Source organism: Physella acuta, unplaced genomic scaffold (assembly GCF_028476545.2).
Source record: "Physella acuta isolate Inbredline_101_S28 unplaced genomic scaffold, ASM2847654v3 ptg000414l, whole genome shotgun sequence".
NCBI classification, from domain to species: domain Eukaryota; kingdom Metazoa; phylum Mollusca; class Gastropoda; family Physidae; genus Physella; species Physella acuta.
Window position 1 is genome coordinate 246,644 of NW_026731933.1, and position 15,397 is coordinate 262,040.

The 15,397-nt window shown below is 30.1% G+C and overlaps 1 protein-coding gene across 1 annotated transcript in view; it reads right to left on the reverse strand.

Annotated features, from left to right (window-relative positions):
• Window positions 1–3,033: 3,033 nt before the first annotated feature.
• Window positions 3,034–15,397, reverse strand: part of LOC131942608 (receptor-type tyrosine-protein phosphatase mu) — a 92,355-nt gene continuing 79,991 nt past the window's right edge. The window contains exons 18-37 of the mRNA XM_059302494.1: window positions 14,797–15,061; window positions 14,615–14,657; window positions 14,266–14,380; window positions 13,392–13,516; window positions 12,928–13,103; window positions 12,471–12,558; window positions 12,175–12,251; window positions 11,995–12,031; window positions 11,647–11,744; window positions 11,220–11,339; window positions 10,926–11,074; window positions 10,298–10,433; window positions 9,853–10,002; window positions 9,496–9,595; window positions 9,308–9,381; window positions 8,674–8,808; window positions 8,238–8,369; window positions 7,696–7,850; window positions 6,946–7,081; window positions 3,034–3,132 (exon numbers count right to left, since the gene is read on the reverse strand). Of these exons, the coding sequence (XP_059158477.1) occupies window positions 3,034–3,132; window positions 6,946–7,081; window positions 7,696–7,850; window positions 8,238–8,369; window positions 8,674–8,808; window positions 9,308–9,381; window positions 9,496–9,595; window positions 9,853–10,002; window positions 10,298–10,433; window positions 10,926–11,074; window positions 11,220–11,339; window positions 11,647–11,744; window positions 11,995–12,031; window positions 12,175–12,251; window positions 12,471–12,558; window positions 12,928–13,103; window positions 13,392–13,516; window positions 14,266–14,380; window positions 14,615–14,657; window positions 14,797–15,061 (2,410 nt within the window). The remainder of the gene's footprint in view (window positions 3,133–6,945; window positions 7,082–7,695; window positions 7,851–8,237; window positions 8,370–8,673; window positions 8,809–9,307; window positions 9,382–9,495; window positions 9,596–9,852; window positions 10,003–10,297; window positions 10,434–10,925; window positions 11,075–11,219; window positions 11,340–11,646; window positions 11,745–11,994; window positions 12,032–12,174; window positions 12,252–12,470; window positions 12,559–12,927; window positions 13,104–13,391; window positions 13,517–14,265; window positions 14,381–14,614; window positions 14,658–14,796; window positions 15,062–15,397) is intronic.

Here is a 15,397-nt window from a genome sequence, read left to right on the forward strand (position 1 = left end):
GTACAAGACTGTATGGTAATTATAGGAAACCTAATTATAAATTCACCCTTATTGGTTTAAGAATCACATAGAAATTTCTTCAGGAAATGCTAACATTCCATTCAAATCAAGGTCTGCCCTTCTGTTTACCATTACACTAATTCATGCTATCACATTAAAGTTACATAACTGATGCCTTAATCAAGTTTAAAGGGGGAAGGTGTTACATTTGGCAGCTAAGGGTTCGGGAAAAATGGAAGTACAAATTATTTTCATACTTCTGATTGATGATAACTTCTTGTTCCCAAAATTTGATCCACATTTAACAAATTTTAAAAATTAAATTCACTTTTTTAGATATAGACAGCTTTGAATTTTGTTTACTTTGTGAAACATCTTTTCTTTTGCAAGCAGCGATAACCTTTGTTAGAATTTACAAGACAAGCACATTAGTTAAGTTTTACTTAATACACAGCTTTTAAATTTTATCATATTTTTCTAAATTTTTGAATTTTAATACAATTTTTTCTCTCTTTTTTTTTTATTAGAAAGAAGAAAGATATTGCCCTTCTCTTTTTTTTTGTTCTGAGAAAAGAACTTTAAAAGTAGCAAAATAGATTTGGTATGTAATGAAATGCCATTCAAACTTTGCTGAGTCCAATTTGAAAGATGCTGTACAAAATGAGAACTGTATTTTTTAAGTTATTTGCATGTAGACAGATGATTGAATTAGTAAGTCAGTACAGAACAAATTTCTAATATTTTAATCAGCATGAATTTGATTAACTCTATTTTTTAAACAAAATATTTTCGTATATGATTAACCTTTGTAGGGCTGTATGTTAAGTTTTAGCTGTGCCCATTTCAAGAGCAAACAACAATTTGTCTGCCTACACTTAAAGTTTTTTTTTTATTTAATAACTTGTTTATTTGAAAACGGCAATTATTATCAAATCAGTAATGCAGGAGCTTTTGCAGATTGCTTTAAGTTCTCTAAGTCCAGCAAATGTTGAGCAAGAGAATTCTGAGCATTTAAAAAAAAATTTCTCATCACACTGTGCTACACTTCTGTACACAAGGGTGTATTCAAATTTGCATGTGTTATTCAATTTATATGTGTTTATACCATTTTTCTGTAGTGATCTGCTGTGCAAAATACCAGTCATAATCTTATAAAATTCGTCAGTACATAAATATTTGAATGAAACATTTTGTGTTCCGTTTGATGTATTGCCAACTTTGAATCTTGCATATTTTATATACATTTACATATAAAGTTGTTTGATTAACAGACATCAATATTTTGGAAGTGGCATTTGACAAATGAAACTCATATTATGATGCAGCATTAAATTATGCATGATTAGATATTTAAAACTTTGTAAACTGTCAATTTAAAAAAAAACAACTTAAAAATTTTAATGGAGAATATTAAAATTGCCAGTAATATATTTCTTTACACTTTAAACTCTAGATAGCAGTATAGAAATGTAAAATAATTTATTTTCACAAATTTTTTTTGGGGTATGTGTTGAATGATTATCTATGAGTGAATATGGTTTATGTTATGTGTGAGAAAACATACTAACCACAATTTAAAAATCATGTCACATAATTTTTTTTGGTAAGAATGTCCATATCTAAAAATATGTTTGTAAAAAGAATTTTTATCTATGTTTAGACACCTTTTTAATTTTTAACCTTTGGCTTAAAACAAAATTTACTGCCATTCTTCAGTGCTGGAAAGATTCGGGATTGGTGTATATTTAAAACATAATTTTACACATAGATTTTAAAACTTTAAAATGTGAATAATTCTTTATTATTATGTCTGAAATATATTGGTTTTTTTTGTATTGTAAGTTTTTAATGTTACTAATCACGCTGGCCTCATTAAAATTTTAATTAAGGACTAATTAATTAGTTTCCACTCCTGGGTAATCTAAAACTTTAGATGGGATTTTTCCTTTGTGATTTACACTTGATGATTTGCTATGCTGGCTAGAGATTTGAGCAGCAGAAATTCTGGTTTTCTGTTCATATTAACTAGTTATCTTATTATATGTTTAAAATAAAATAATTGATTTTATAATTTCTAAAACTTGAAGGTGGGTTATTGATCCTTGCATGTAAAACATATGGGATAGCTGAACAATGTACATAACCTTTATCACACTTTGTGTTAGTTTTATTCATGTTATATTTTGTTTTAGTCATTTTAATACATAAATACATAAAACTGTGGTGATTTTGATAGAAATGTGGAGCTGTGTACACATATTAGCTACAAAGACTGCATTACTTTAGATTGTAATATAGTGGTATGATTGTTATAAAAATTGTATGGTTTTTTTAAAAATATATTATTGTATGATGCTATGTTAAATAGACGGAAGTACTAGAGAAATAAATGCTTTGAATGAAACACTTTTCTTTAACTAGTAGGATAATAACAATAGTTTGTATTGATGTTTAAGTGATATTCTTTTTGCATGTACGAGAAGTGAGAACCAGTTTGTGGTTTTTTTAAAATTTAAAATGTTCTAATGATTAATTAAGACAAACATTGAACAATTACAGATGATTTATTGCATTACCTTTGCCATATGAAAATAAATTAAATGCTGTCACAGAAAATTGTTTTTTATTTTTAAAGTTACTGTTAAATTTAGTAAGTTAAGTATTGAGGAGTCACTATAAAGGGCACTTTAAAAGTGATTAATTATACAACATACTATTTTTAAAGCATGTATTTGTATACATGTTTAAAATGTTTTGATTTGAATATCTGCTTATTTCCTTACATTTATTGCATTGATAGGAGGTTGAGTATGTATTTCATTACAGACTAAAGGTTCCCCACAACTTTTAAGGATTGCTGGATCACACCACCCCTCTTATACAACAGCACTCATTTATACGTAGATGTTTACTAAACTTATTTCATCTGCCATTATACACCATCTGGTTTAAGCTGGTATTTTCTATCGGTTCCGTGTTGTCTTCTGTCTACTGATGGACAATTTGTATCCTTGCTCACCAGAAGCTGTTTCTCTAGTCATCACCTCCTGTCTCTTCTGGCTGAGTATGGGGGCACCAAACTACACCTCTCTGTTCTTGGTCTTTCTGGCAGTTTCCACCTTTGACAGTTTTCTGGCATGGGTTATTAATTTAGTGAAGACCTTTTGTAAATCTAATAAAGGATAGGAAATGAAGGAAAAGTTGGTGAGTGAATGAGCTCTGGATAACTTTGGTATTTTACCTCAGATGCTGCACATTTAGGTGCTACTACTAACAAGCTATCTAATAATACTAATATTTGAACACTGTTAATAAAGTTTAGACACGTTACCCATATCACAATACTTAACTAATTTTGCAGATTAAAATGGTTTAATATAGAACTGCTTTTAGCTGATTTATTAGTTGCTGAAGTTCCTCAAATAATAGAAATAAATCTCCACAAGTACCTGTGTTTCAATAAAAAAAAAAAAAGGCTCAACTATTCATATTACTATCACAAGTTTTTATTAGATCAAATTGTTATAATAAACATTTGAAGATGATCGGACCACTGTTTTTGGCATGCAACAAATTGTAAACAATTATTTGCTATTAGCTTACTACATCACTATAAAGTTTATTTTAAATAAAACTTTAAATTTTTAAAACTCAATGAAGCAAATCAACTTAATTTTATTAAAGTAAAATTTCCTAAATTACATCATATAGATCCATGTTTGCAAGTTTACAGAATTTATGTAAATGGATAAAATAATGCTAGAAAATTAATTTCTTAAATCAAAATATAAGATAAACATGTACAGGGATATTGCCTGCACATTATTTACACCATAAATCAGCTACTCACACTTACAATCTTGCAGATCCTCATAATTGCTCTAGTAATTGGGTATCTATTATTATAATTCTTTTGTACTTAGTAATCAAGTTATTGTAACCAATCTAGATGGTTGGAAAAGTAAAACAGAAAGTTAATATTGTAAGTGTAATTAGATCTAAATGTATAAAAAACAAATGGTTGTATGTTCTAACAAAAGATGTTTCTATTAACAATTTTCATCATTCATATAAAGCAAATCACACAAAAATTTCAAAATGAAATACTCACATGATTACATATTTTAACTTATTTTATCAAGTGGTTTAAAATCTCAAAATATGTAATTATACCTCTCAAAATTAGTAAGCAAATTAGTTTTAACAAATGTTAAAAACTGTTGGCCATTCAGTTCTCCAACTTCTTGAAAAGTCATAATTGTGACTAGAATTAAAAGAATAATGCTACAATAAAAAAGAACATTTGGACAAAGCAATTCTTGATAACAATTGATTATATGAGAGGAAAGACATGAGACTCATGCATGCTTAAAAACACCCAAAGCAAAGCTGAGTAATAATTACTAGTTTCTTATTTGTATGTTAGAAGTGTACTAACAGTATGACTAATAGTATTTTATACTATTAAAAAATAAAATTAGCTGCCACATTTGTTTCTTTCATTTAGACTATTATTTTTAACTATCATATTTTTAAAAAATAAAAAAATAAACATGATCTGATTTAGCAAAACAGTTGTTTGAAGGAAATACTGTATTTATTTGAAACGAAAATTCTTTTATTCAGCAGACTTTATACCGTAATTCCAAACTTTTGAATGTTGAGGTACAACTATACTATTTATACTTTTTAATTCTAAAAATAATTTTGCTTCAAAGAAGAGATGGTGTGAATTAACCTTAGGTGACATTATGGATGCTGCACTGATTTGAGTAAGGTACTATGCTTTTTCTTGATGAAGGTAACAATATTAGTAAGGGATTTCTCTACCAAACTGGCTGTGGTGAGGCACTAGTGACACAACCTCTGTTAGTATTTACATGTTAAAATTTTACAATTTGGTGAGATGATGAAGAAAGGAATTCACTGATAAATTCCACGTTACTTATGTTCAGTACTTATTTTAAAATGTAGCCATTATACTGTTATGTATATTTATTTCATTCAATTCTTAACATAAAGTTAATCTGTTATATGAACTTACAATTAAAAGCTAAAATGTTTTACTTTGTACCAAAATTTTACCATAATTATACCCACTATAAATAGATCTAACATATAAAATATATAAACTAAAAAGTAAAATGAATTTAAATACAGACTTCTTTTATCTTAAGAAATAAATTTAATTGATTAAAGTATAAGCAGCCTTGGATGAGATTTGTTTTGTAGGTCTAGGAAATACAAACATACATGAAGGCATAGGAGAATATTTTTTATAACTTCATTTACAATTTACACTGTCTTTGGTAGTCTCAAATAATGTTAATACCATAAACTGTAAAATATAAGATAATACGCAATACATAAAAATGTTACGTTTTGCTTACAACTTTATGTGTATGGATAAAAATTATTCTAACTTCTCATGCATAACATATCAGCATTCTAACATGTAAGTACATTCTTTCATGATGATGCTCTCTTAAGAGTTTTGATTACACTATATACATCTCAATATTGTAATTGAATAATACAGATATAATGAGATCTACAATACAGCAAAAAAAAAAAACGCTTACATCTCCAGGTTCAATAATTTACAGCAGATGCTGGGGTCTTTCAGCATGTAGGGATTTTAGGGTTCAGTTGGGGTTAAGGGGCTTAGAAGAAGGTTGTGATGTTCATGATATTTTGTTGTTTAGTATGAAAAGTAGGGATAAGGAGGATATAAAGAGTTATGTTGAAGATTATATCATTAAGTTTGAGACTGTGTCTATGTAGGTGTGGTTTAGGAGATTGTGTAGCCCACTAACCCTAGTAACCCAAGAATGGGCACTACATAGAATTACTGCAGTACTATTCTTGCCATGTTAAAATACTCAGGAAACTTTCATATCTCTGCAGACTCTAGTCACCAAGGTCTACTACATTTTTACACAATGTAAACTGTAAATGATACAGCAGATTCTGTGCTTGTTAATACATTTTCAAATGAAAACAACCGGTTCAAGTTTTTACTAGTAAAATTTCTTTGCAAAAGAAGATAAATAAAAAAACAAAAAAACTGAAAGAGTCAATCTGTAGAAGAAAGCCTTTATAAAAATAAATATTCTTGATTTAAGAGATGAAATGTACATATTTGTCAAGTATTCATATAATACTTAAAGTTTATGAACATTTATTTATATATATATATACAATTACATTGTCATGTTTTTTCTCTCCTTGAGTATAGCAGTATAAAATGTCAGAAGGGGCACTGTCAACAGAGTAATGCCCATTGTAATATACACAAGACTATGGCTTCATATTCACAACTTAACAATAGTGGAAGACTTTGGACAAGGATGGCCTTCACTAGTGTCATGATAACAAGGGCACATTACTGTGGTTTAATAGATAGTCCATTAACAGCTCATAGCAAAATTGATACTGTTCCTGCAAACAGAAAGAACATGAGATTAAAATAAAACATATCTTGGCTTTCAAATTTATACCAAAAAAAGTATTTATTTTAAATTTTTTTTTTAACAATGTTTTTACTGGATCAAAAAGAGACATAATGGTAACAATGCTAATAAACCCCCTACTTCAAAATTAGCATTTAACCTTTCACACTAAATTTTATCCTTAAACATGTCTTTTCATTTGGGTATCATGGCCTTTAGACAAGACATGTTTTCAAAGTCCAAAATTGTGTCACTGTTTTGTCTTTTTTGTCTAGCCTCTTACTACATTGTTCTGTGCTAAGATCTTGCATTGAAATGTCCATTGTATTTGTTATTGTCATTAAATTGTTAGGATACTAAATCTACCCATTTTATTACTATTTGCATAAACCTCACAACAGCTACCGTTTTTATTTATTCATTTGTGAAAAAGATGGTATACAACTAAAAAAAAAAAGAATAAAAAGCTGAGGTTTGAAAAGAAATAGCATACCATATTGTCAATGAGTTGAGTCCTGTTTAGTCTGAGCTGTTTGACAGCTTGGAAAACATCCACCTCCTTGTCTTTCTTCACTCTCTCCAGGATAGTCAGGGCAGCACAGAAGAGACCACTCCTGCTGGCACCATTCCTGGGGAAAATATTTTTAAAATAACCTTAAACATGTGTAAGCCATTAAGATAACCATGAAAGGTCTCAACTATGTATAAAAGATAGTTCTAAATGAAATGTCCCAACATGTCTTAAGGCAACTTCCCATGAGAGGAGTGTGTGCTGACAAACAGCTTAGGTACTCAAAAAATCTAGGCTAGCTGTAACACACTCTAGCATTCAATCTTGTGCATAAACTGGTGTTCCATTAAAAAGGATCCATTTAAATGTTTGCAAGTATATTTGAAATAATAATGAATGGCATAGCTAATTGAATGAACAAAGCTCAGATTAATAAATTACTTCCAATTACATTTTTAACACAAGTAATAAATCTGATACAAGATGTAGTTAGCTAAAGTTTAAAACATAAGCTTCTAATACTTCTTGTAAACCTACAAAGTAGTGATTTTGATAAATGGCAGTACTAAGCTTTTAAAAATCCTTTAATGATAATTCTTGTAAACCTATAGTTTTATCAAGTAGTGATTTTGATAAATATCAGCACTAAGCTAAGTAAAACAAAATACTTCCAATGAGGCCAACTTTATGTAAACCTAACATGTAACAATGTTGACACAATAGGGTACTAACATGCAATGTACTGTGATGGGCCCTTCATGTAACTTCTGCCAGTCATCAGCCAGATCAACCAGCTCTAGCAAGGCCCTGTGGGAGCTCGGAGTTGCTGAACCTTCCTGCCATCTGTGGAAGTGGAACTGGCGAATCTGACGCGGTGTATCTCCTGGCTAGTGAGGAGGAAAAGTTTTGGTGGTAAACTGTGAGGTAATTTCAAACAAAGGTTTTTTTTTACATAAGATACATTGGCTTGTGATTTACATAAAAGATATTTTCTGCTGGAAACTTATCAAGGAGATTAAAGTAATATGATAATTTTTTTTTAATATTCCTTATTTTACAAAACATTAAATACTACTTTAAAAATTCACATATTTTGGAGTATTTTAAAATATATTTTCCCAACTGAAAGTTTGTTTTCTGAAATTTTTTTTGGCTTCGTAGCATATATGGAATTAATAAAGGGTTAATAGATGAAGCAAAGACATAATTGTTTGATGATGCCAACTCAAGTAGGCTGTGTTGCAGTTTTAAAGATTTAAAAAATGCTGTCGTACCACTTGTGTGTTGGTGAGTGTGAAGTCTCGAACAGTTACTATTGGATTGGATTTGATTTCTGAGGTTGTCTCCACTTGAAATGGGCCGTAGAAAACGCCACCTGGGTCTTCAGTCCAGTACTGCTCACAGGTCTGTTAAATTATCAGTTTGAAAACAACATTAATTACACATTTAATTATTAATTAATAATTAAATAAAAAATTAACTTAATTTTAGAATTTTGTTTTTAACTATTAAAAAACTTTAGATATTTGCAAACAAAAATATTTTGTGTTTATTTTCATAACATGATTTTTAAAGGCATTCACAAAAATAAAAAAAAATAAAAAATCATGCAATGAAATAAAACCAAAATCACATTTGAAGCGTCTAAGTTAAAGTATATAATAATATTAAATGACATGTAGGAATAAAAAAATCAATTTGGGTTCCTACATCATCATTTTTCTCCACCTCGTTCAGCATGACCAGACAGTAGGACTTGTGGTCGTAGATCAGCCTCCAAAAGTCTGTCACTGTGTTTGGCAGGGGCATCTGTGTCACCAGCAACTGATCCTTTTTACAGTAACTCTGGTTTTGTAAGACACAAGAAATGGTAAGTTTACTTACAACATTGTAAAGAAAATTTTGTGATGTTAGTATAGGCACATAGGCTATATTGAACAACTGGTACTGATGTTACTCTATGTCCCTTAAATCTTAGTGCCTTTTGGCTAAACAGTCAAAATCATAAATTTTTTACATCTTATATCGCTAGGTCATCTTATTACATGATAACATCAGACAATTATACACCTCTTACTTATATTCATTTTGCTGAACATTATTTTTTTTTTATGTGCAATACACTTTTTCATTAGAGCTATGCACCATTTTGTTCCATGATCTGACTTAAACATGTTATGAGACTTTTTCCTTTAGATTTTTTTTTCTCTAATTCAATATACCTTAAAATGTTAAAATTTACACAGCAACAAACTAAGGTTGTAGTACAACTAAGATTTCCATTATAAATATTGACTATCCAAACTAAGGCAAGGTGTCAACATTTATTCAAGGTGTGACTTACATTTAGAAAAACTGCATTGATATAATCATTGCTGCCATCACAACTTGTCATCAAATATGGTCGACAACGGTTGGCTAGAAAAAAAAAGTTTGAAAAACGTAATGGATTAGTTTAGAAAATGAGATTATCTTTCTACTCTCTTTGTCCAAGATACAGCATTTAAAAAAATTTAAAAAGTTATGACATACCTGGTATTATATTTTTGCACCTGTTTTTAAATATATTTTCAGGTGTTAAAGCTGTTGTACTTTCATCTCTTTCAATAGTGGTAGACAGGAGCTTCAAAATCTATAGGCAAACAGTCAATTACATCTTAATTACACTCAGGTAAATCAATAAAAATTAATTCATGCACATAATTTTTAAGCATTCTTAATTACATATTAATTTTACTGATGTTAGCTTGTGGATGTTAACTAATGAATACAATTTTTTTTTTAAATGTTCAGGAATTAAAAAAAATGAAATGAATATTGTATTACTAATATAAAATTTCAACTAATTATGATTTCAGACACAGATGAGTAGCAGTAAAAAATATTAACCTCAAACTGTTCCTCCAGCTTAGTCTTGGAAATGTCCGCATCAAACTGACAGAGATCAATGTAAACCTCTGGAAATGTTTTGGTCGACACCGTTGTATCACCACATATAAGGGCCTCCAGCAGGCAGTCGTAAACAAATACATATTGCTCCTGTGAACGTAACACAAGATGAATTATAATTCAAGGTTATGTGTATAGTCATTCAACATGTCTATAAATAAAGATAATTGGTTTAAAATAAATGACTTTGGTGATGAAATGTTTATGTTTATGTGTATAATCATTCAACATATCTATAAATGAAGACAAAAGGTTTAAAATAATTGACTGGTGATAAAATGTGTATGCTTATGTGTATAATCATTCAAAATGTCTATAAATTAAGATAAAAGATTTAAAATAAATGACTTTGGTGATGAAATGTGAATGTTTTTTTTTTTCTTACCAGTGTCTGAACCATGTTAACTCGCTGTGTTCTCATCTGGTGAACAAAATTATAGACATCAATAATTCCTTCAGATTTGGCTTTCTCAAGCTGGGTATCCACGGCGATGTAGGTTCCAGTTCTGCCAACACCAGCACTGATGAACAAACAACAGCAGAAGTGAAATGTTAGCAAAATTAAACAGGGTGAGCAGAAGTTATAAAACTAAAATAAAACAAACAACAGAAGTTTTAAAACAGTTTGTTCAAGTTTTTAAATTCCTGTAACCTAATTGTTAGGGCACAATAAAACAACCAACCCCCTATCACTAGCCCTTAAAAATGTCTTAATCCACATTTGAAAACATAATAAAGTTTTTCATTTTTTTTTATATCTAGGAAATACATGTTTTCATGATCACATTTTCATAAATCCTCCCTTTTGTAAGCACATAACTGCAGAAGTGATAAAACTCTCCCCTAGGTGTGTTATTTCATTTCAGGACAACCCGTATGAAGCAATTTGAATAAAATACATGATGTTTAAACATAAAAACTGATGCATAAAAACGACTGTATCTATAAAAAAAAAAAAACAGGAACCTAATGCACTTAAAAAAACAAATAATAAAAGAAAAAATATTACCAACCTGCAATGTATTACAACTGTGCCATTATCTAAATTGTCGTACATTCTAATTTTTTGTCTAAACAGCAAGAGTGAGTGTCCAAATCTGGGCACACCATGATCTGGCCAGGTTGTGTAATGGAATTGTTTTACATATTTGGACTGTCCACCCTGAAAAAAATATTTTGTTTAAAAAAATGTAGACTTGGTTGTATCTATTTACTTTAGATTTAAAAAAAAATCCTATTTAGCTGTAAGTTATGTGTTTAAAAGAAACAGTGGTAATATTAAAGTATAGAACAAATTTGTGCCATACCTTGCTTATTAGGAAAGTTCGAATGGTAAAGTCTGGTAGGACGTCAATATTTAGCAGCTGTACAACTATATTTCCATACTGTTCGCTTCCAATATCAGGCCAGTACTGGTCACATTTTTTCTAACAAATAACAAGTAATTTATATCATCAAAGTGAATAATAGTTTTAAAAAAATTAGCTCGATCACTAATAAAAATGTGTTTTAAAAAAAAAAATTTAAATTAGGTTTTAAAAATAAAAACAAAACTAAAGCATTTAATCTGAAAAATGTTGAAGACAAAGCCATTTGTCAGGCAAAAGCTTTAAAAGAAACCTTTTTTAAAAAGTAAATTGTATTGCAAAAATATTAAGTGCATGAAGATTCTCTGCCATTTTTATCATTCCAGTTTACAGTTTACTAAAAGACCAGTTGTAAATGGAGCCTCACCTTCCCAGACTCTGTTGAGTTTGTCAACATGATGATAGTTTTAGAATTCTCCTTCCAGACCATTCTCCAAATATCATTCAAAGTTGGTTGACTGGGCCCTAAATCAAGATAAACATTTGTTCCTTGATTTCATTGGTTAAAATTTGAAAAGGAAAATTGCTTTAATTATTAAGTTTCATAGCTAAAACTTTCAAAATCTAACTTAATGGCTTTTAAAGAACCAAATAGTACTGGGATATGAAGATAAAATATTTACACATTCAGAACCAACCCTTTACAACAAAAACAACTCTCAACTTGTCTCTTTAAGTATACCAGATATTTAACAATAAGGACATAGTTATCTACCTTGGGCAGCTATGTAAACTCTTTGCTTATTGTAGCCCTGTAAACAAAAAAATCAATTTAGAAATATTATAAAACAAATTTTTAGAAGTACCTAGGAAATAAAAGCCACAACAAATTATAAATAGATCAAAAGAAAAAACCAATCTTATACCAATTGCACAGATTGTGACATCTACTTACATCTATATAGTTTGCATTGATATAATCATCATGTATATTATCACCATCAATGTCTAGCACAACACGTGTATGATCATCTGGTAAAAAATAATTCAAAATGTAAGTCAAAAAATAAAATTTATGAAATGAACTTTCTACAAAATATTATATAAGAACTCCAGTTATGCAGCCAGCTGAGGCAAGCAAACCGAAATTTTCTCTAAAAAATTAAGTTTTTGGAAATTCTTTGAAACAAATGTAATTTAATAAAGAAATGTGGATAAAAAGATAGACAAAAAAAAAAACCTCCAACTTACAGGCAATAATGTTTCCATATCTGTTTTTTAACTTGTTTTCATTTTTCCTGGCCACTTCACATGTGGATGTAATTCCAGCAGGAAGGAGCTTAAGAGAAAGAAAAATGGAATATTTATATCAAAACAAAAATGTTTTAAATTTAAAAAATAGTACTTTGGCTAACCTGAATGTCATGTATTTTGTTCCAAAGCAAAAAGCAATAAGACATCCCCCCACTTAACCAAATACACCTCCCTCATATTTAAAAACCAGGAAATATAATTCATAGGTGAAGGAAGTCTGGTGGAAAGTTACAAGTTAAGCAGATGGCAAAATCTTCAACCAGTTGCATTAAAAACATTACTCAGAGAAAAAGGAAGCTCTTTCAAAATTCATTGTAATGGCTGGTTATTGTAATAACATTTTGTAAAATATTTTCAACAAGTTGTATGTGGTTGATAAGGCAATAAAATTTACTTTAAATTCTTTCTTTAATCCCTCAAGATCATTTTGTTTAGCTGATCGAATGTAGTCCCAGAGGTCTTCTACTTTGATAGGCGCAATGATGTCATCAGCATTACAATACATTGGCTCTGTATCCAGCATGGGAGCTTTCTTTGGGAGGTCAATTAGAGGATCTTGGTCAAAAGTATCTGGGAGGGAAAACCCACACACATTGTTATGAAATTTTCATCTCCAAGTGAAAGTTGACTGAATGAACTTAAATTATTATTATCATCAAAGATTAGCCTTAATAAATTTAAAATCTAGCTAAATCATATCACTTCACTTTTTAGACTATTACAGCAGAATATTACAGTTTATTGTAAGCAAGATAGTTTTTTTTAATATAAAATGAAAGTTTTATAAAGAAGATCACTCCTAAGTTAAAAAACGAGCAACAACTTAAGCTACAGTCTAGCAGTACAGAACAGAAATACCTATAATAGGCAAGGTTATCCTCCCTATAGGGGATGGTGGTGCAGATGTGTCAGGGTCTGGGTAGTGTGTGGATCCAAAGAATGGAATCTCAGCTTTCTCTCTCTCATCAGCTGTGTGCTTCTTCCTGTTAAATGCTAGTTGTTAATAAATACTGAAGGTGATGGGTTACAAGCACAACACAGCAGTGAATTAATGGTAGTTTTAGCTGAAGGGTACCATTTACTGTAAGGTCGGCCATTAAGGATGTCACACTCTAGGGGGCTGGGTGTCTGAATTATGTGACATTGTGTGCCAAGGGTGGGTATGTGTACCAAAGTATGACATAACATTTGTTTAGTATTTGTAAGAACACAATTATTGAAAGATTAATTATTTAAATTAGAAATATTGTTTTTGAATATGGGGATGGGGATTTTAGAACTGTAATGTCATTTCAGTTGGGGATCTGGCTTCTTATGATGATGTTAAGGGAGGTAGCAAGCAAAAACAGGTTTAAAAAGCAAGTCATTATTTCCCGATGGCATCTAAACTGTTCTTAGTGAATAAAGAAAAGTTCCCTTTTGAAACTGACAGCTCATGGGGCATATGAAGGATAGTGTGGTCAGCACTATGTCCAGTCGCCTTTACTTTCCCAAACATGAAATCAGGTACCCATAAGAGCTGGGTAAATTCAGGGAAGTTCTTTGTAATTGAACCCAGATTTGAACTTGCGACTTTCGGGTAAGCAGTCATATGTTTGACCATTCTGTCCCATTGCAGAAAACAAGCATAAAACTACTTGTTTTGATACATTAGAAAAATTGCTTTTATGAAAAAAAAAGAGTAATGGTTGGGCATTTTCTTACTGAACAAATTTTATAAATCAATCCTCACCTCCAGAGTAGCAATAGAACAGCAAATATGGCAACCAAGAGCAGAAACACGATGATAACCCCTATAATAATTGGCACTGAGCTGGCTGGCTCTTCAGATGCCGTGAGAGATTTGACTGCAATTGCATGGATACATTTTGTGTTATTTAAGGTATTTTGAAGAATTAGAATGGGAGATAATTTGAGCGATTTAGGAACAGAAGATTTATTACTGTAAAATTAATTCATTGTTCTTCCGCTAATACTAAAAATATAATTCACAGTTAATTTTTTTTATCCTTACAACATAAATATTTTCTCAATAAGTTTAAGCCAATTCAATTATTGTAAAATGTTAGCAAGAATTTTACCAATGCCATTTGAGTCTGCTTTTGAAAACGTATGCTGCTCAATCTGGAAATATAAGAAAAAGTCAAACAATAAGAAAAGGGAGAGAAATATGTTTTAACTAAGTTTCTGGCTTAAACCAATTACCCCCCTTGGTATAAATTTAAAAAAAAAACCAATGCTGTATAAAAATGTAAACACATACACCATCAATATTAGAATAAGCTCCAAGCCATATAATGTATTCTTTATTTTGCTGTAAGGGTCCGTTAAAATAGCCTTTGTAAGTCTGATTATCGCCTACAACAAATGTCCCTCGAAACTCGTGCTGTTCAAGCTCCGCAGTGATATAAACATTTGATTTCTCATGAAGTGCTGTCATAAAACTGTGCTTTGCATTTGATATGTACTGGGGGACGTGTCGCTTGTTACGTCTGTTATCCTTCCGCTCAACAATTATACGAAAGAAGCTGGAAATTAATTCATGGAAAATAAATGCCAAATAATGACAAGAATAGTTTTTGAAAAAAAAAAATGACATGTTTTAAAAAAGACCTAATTATATTCTTCAGCACAAAAACATTTTGAAATAAAAAGAAAGCAATTTAGTTTTTTAGTTGCTAAATTTAGATAAAAATATTTTAATTCCAAGCTTAATTAAGCTGACAGCTCTATATGTTAAGAAGTCTCACAGTTTGACCAGTTATTTTAAAAAGTGGTTAGAATTTACTTAAACTATTCTCTTCTGCAAAACGACTGGAAAATAATTATATTAATATTTTTAAAGAGATCATGCATTATAAGAC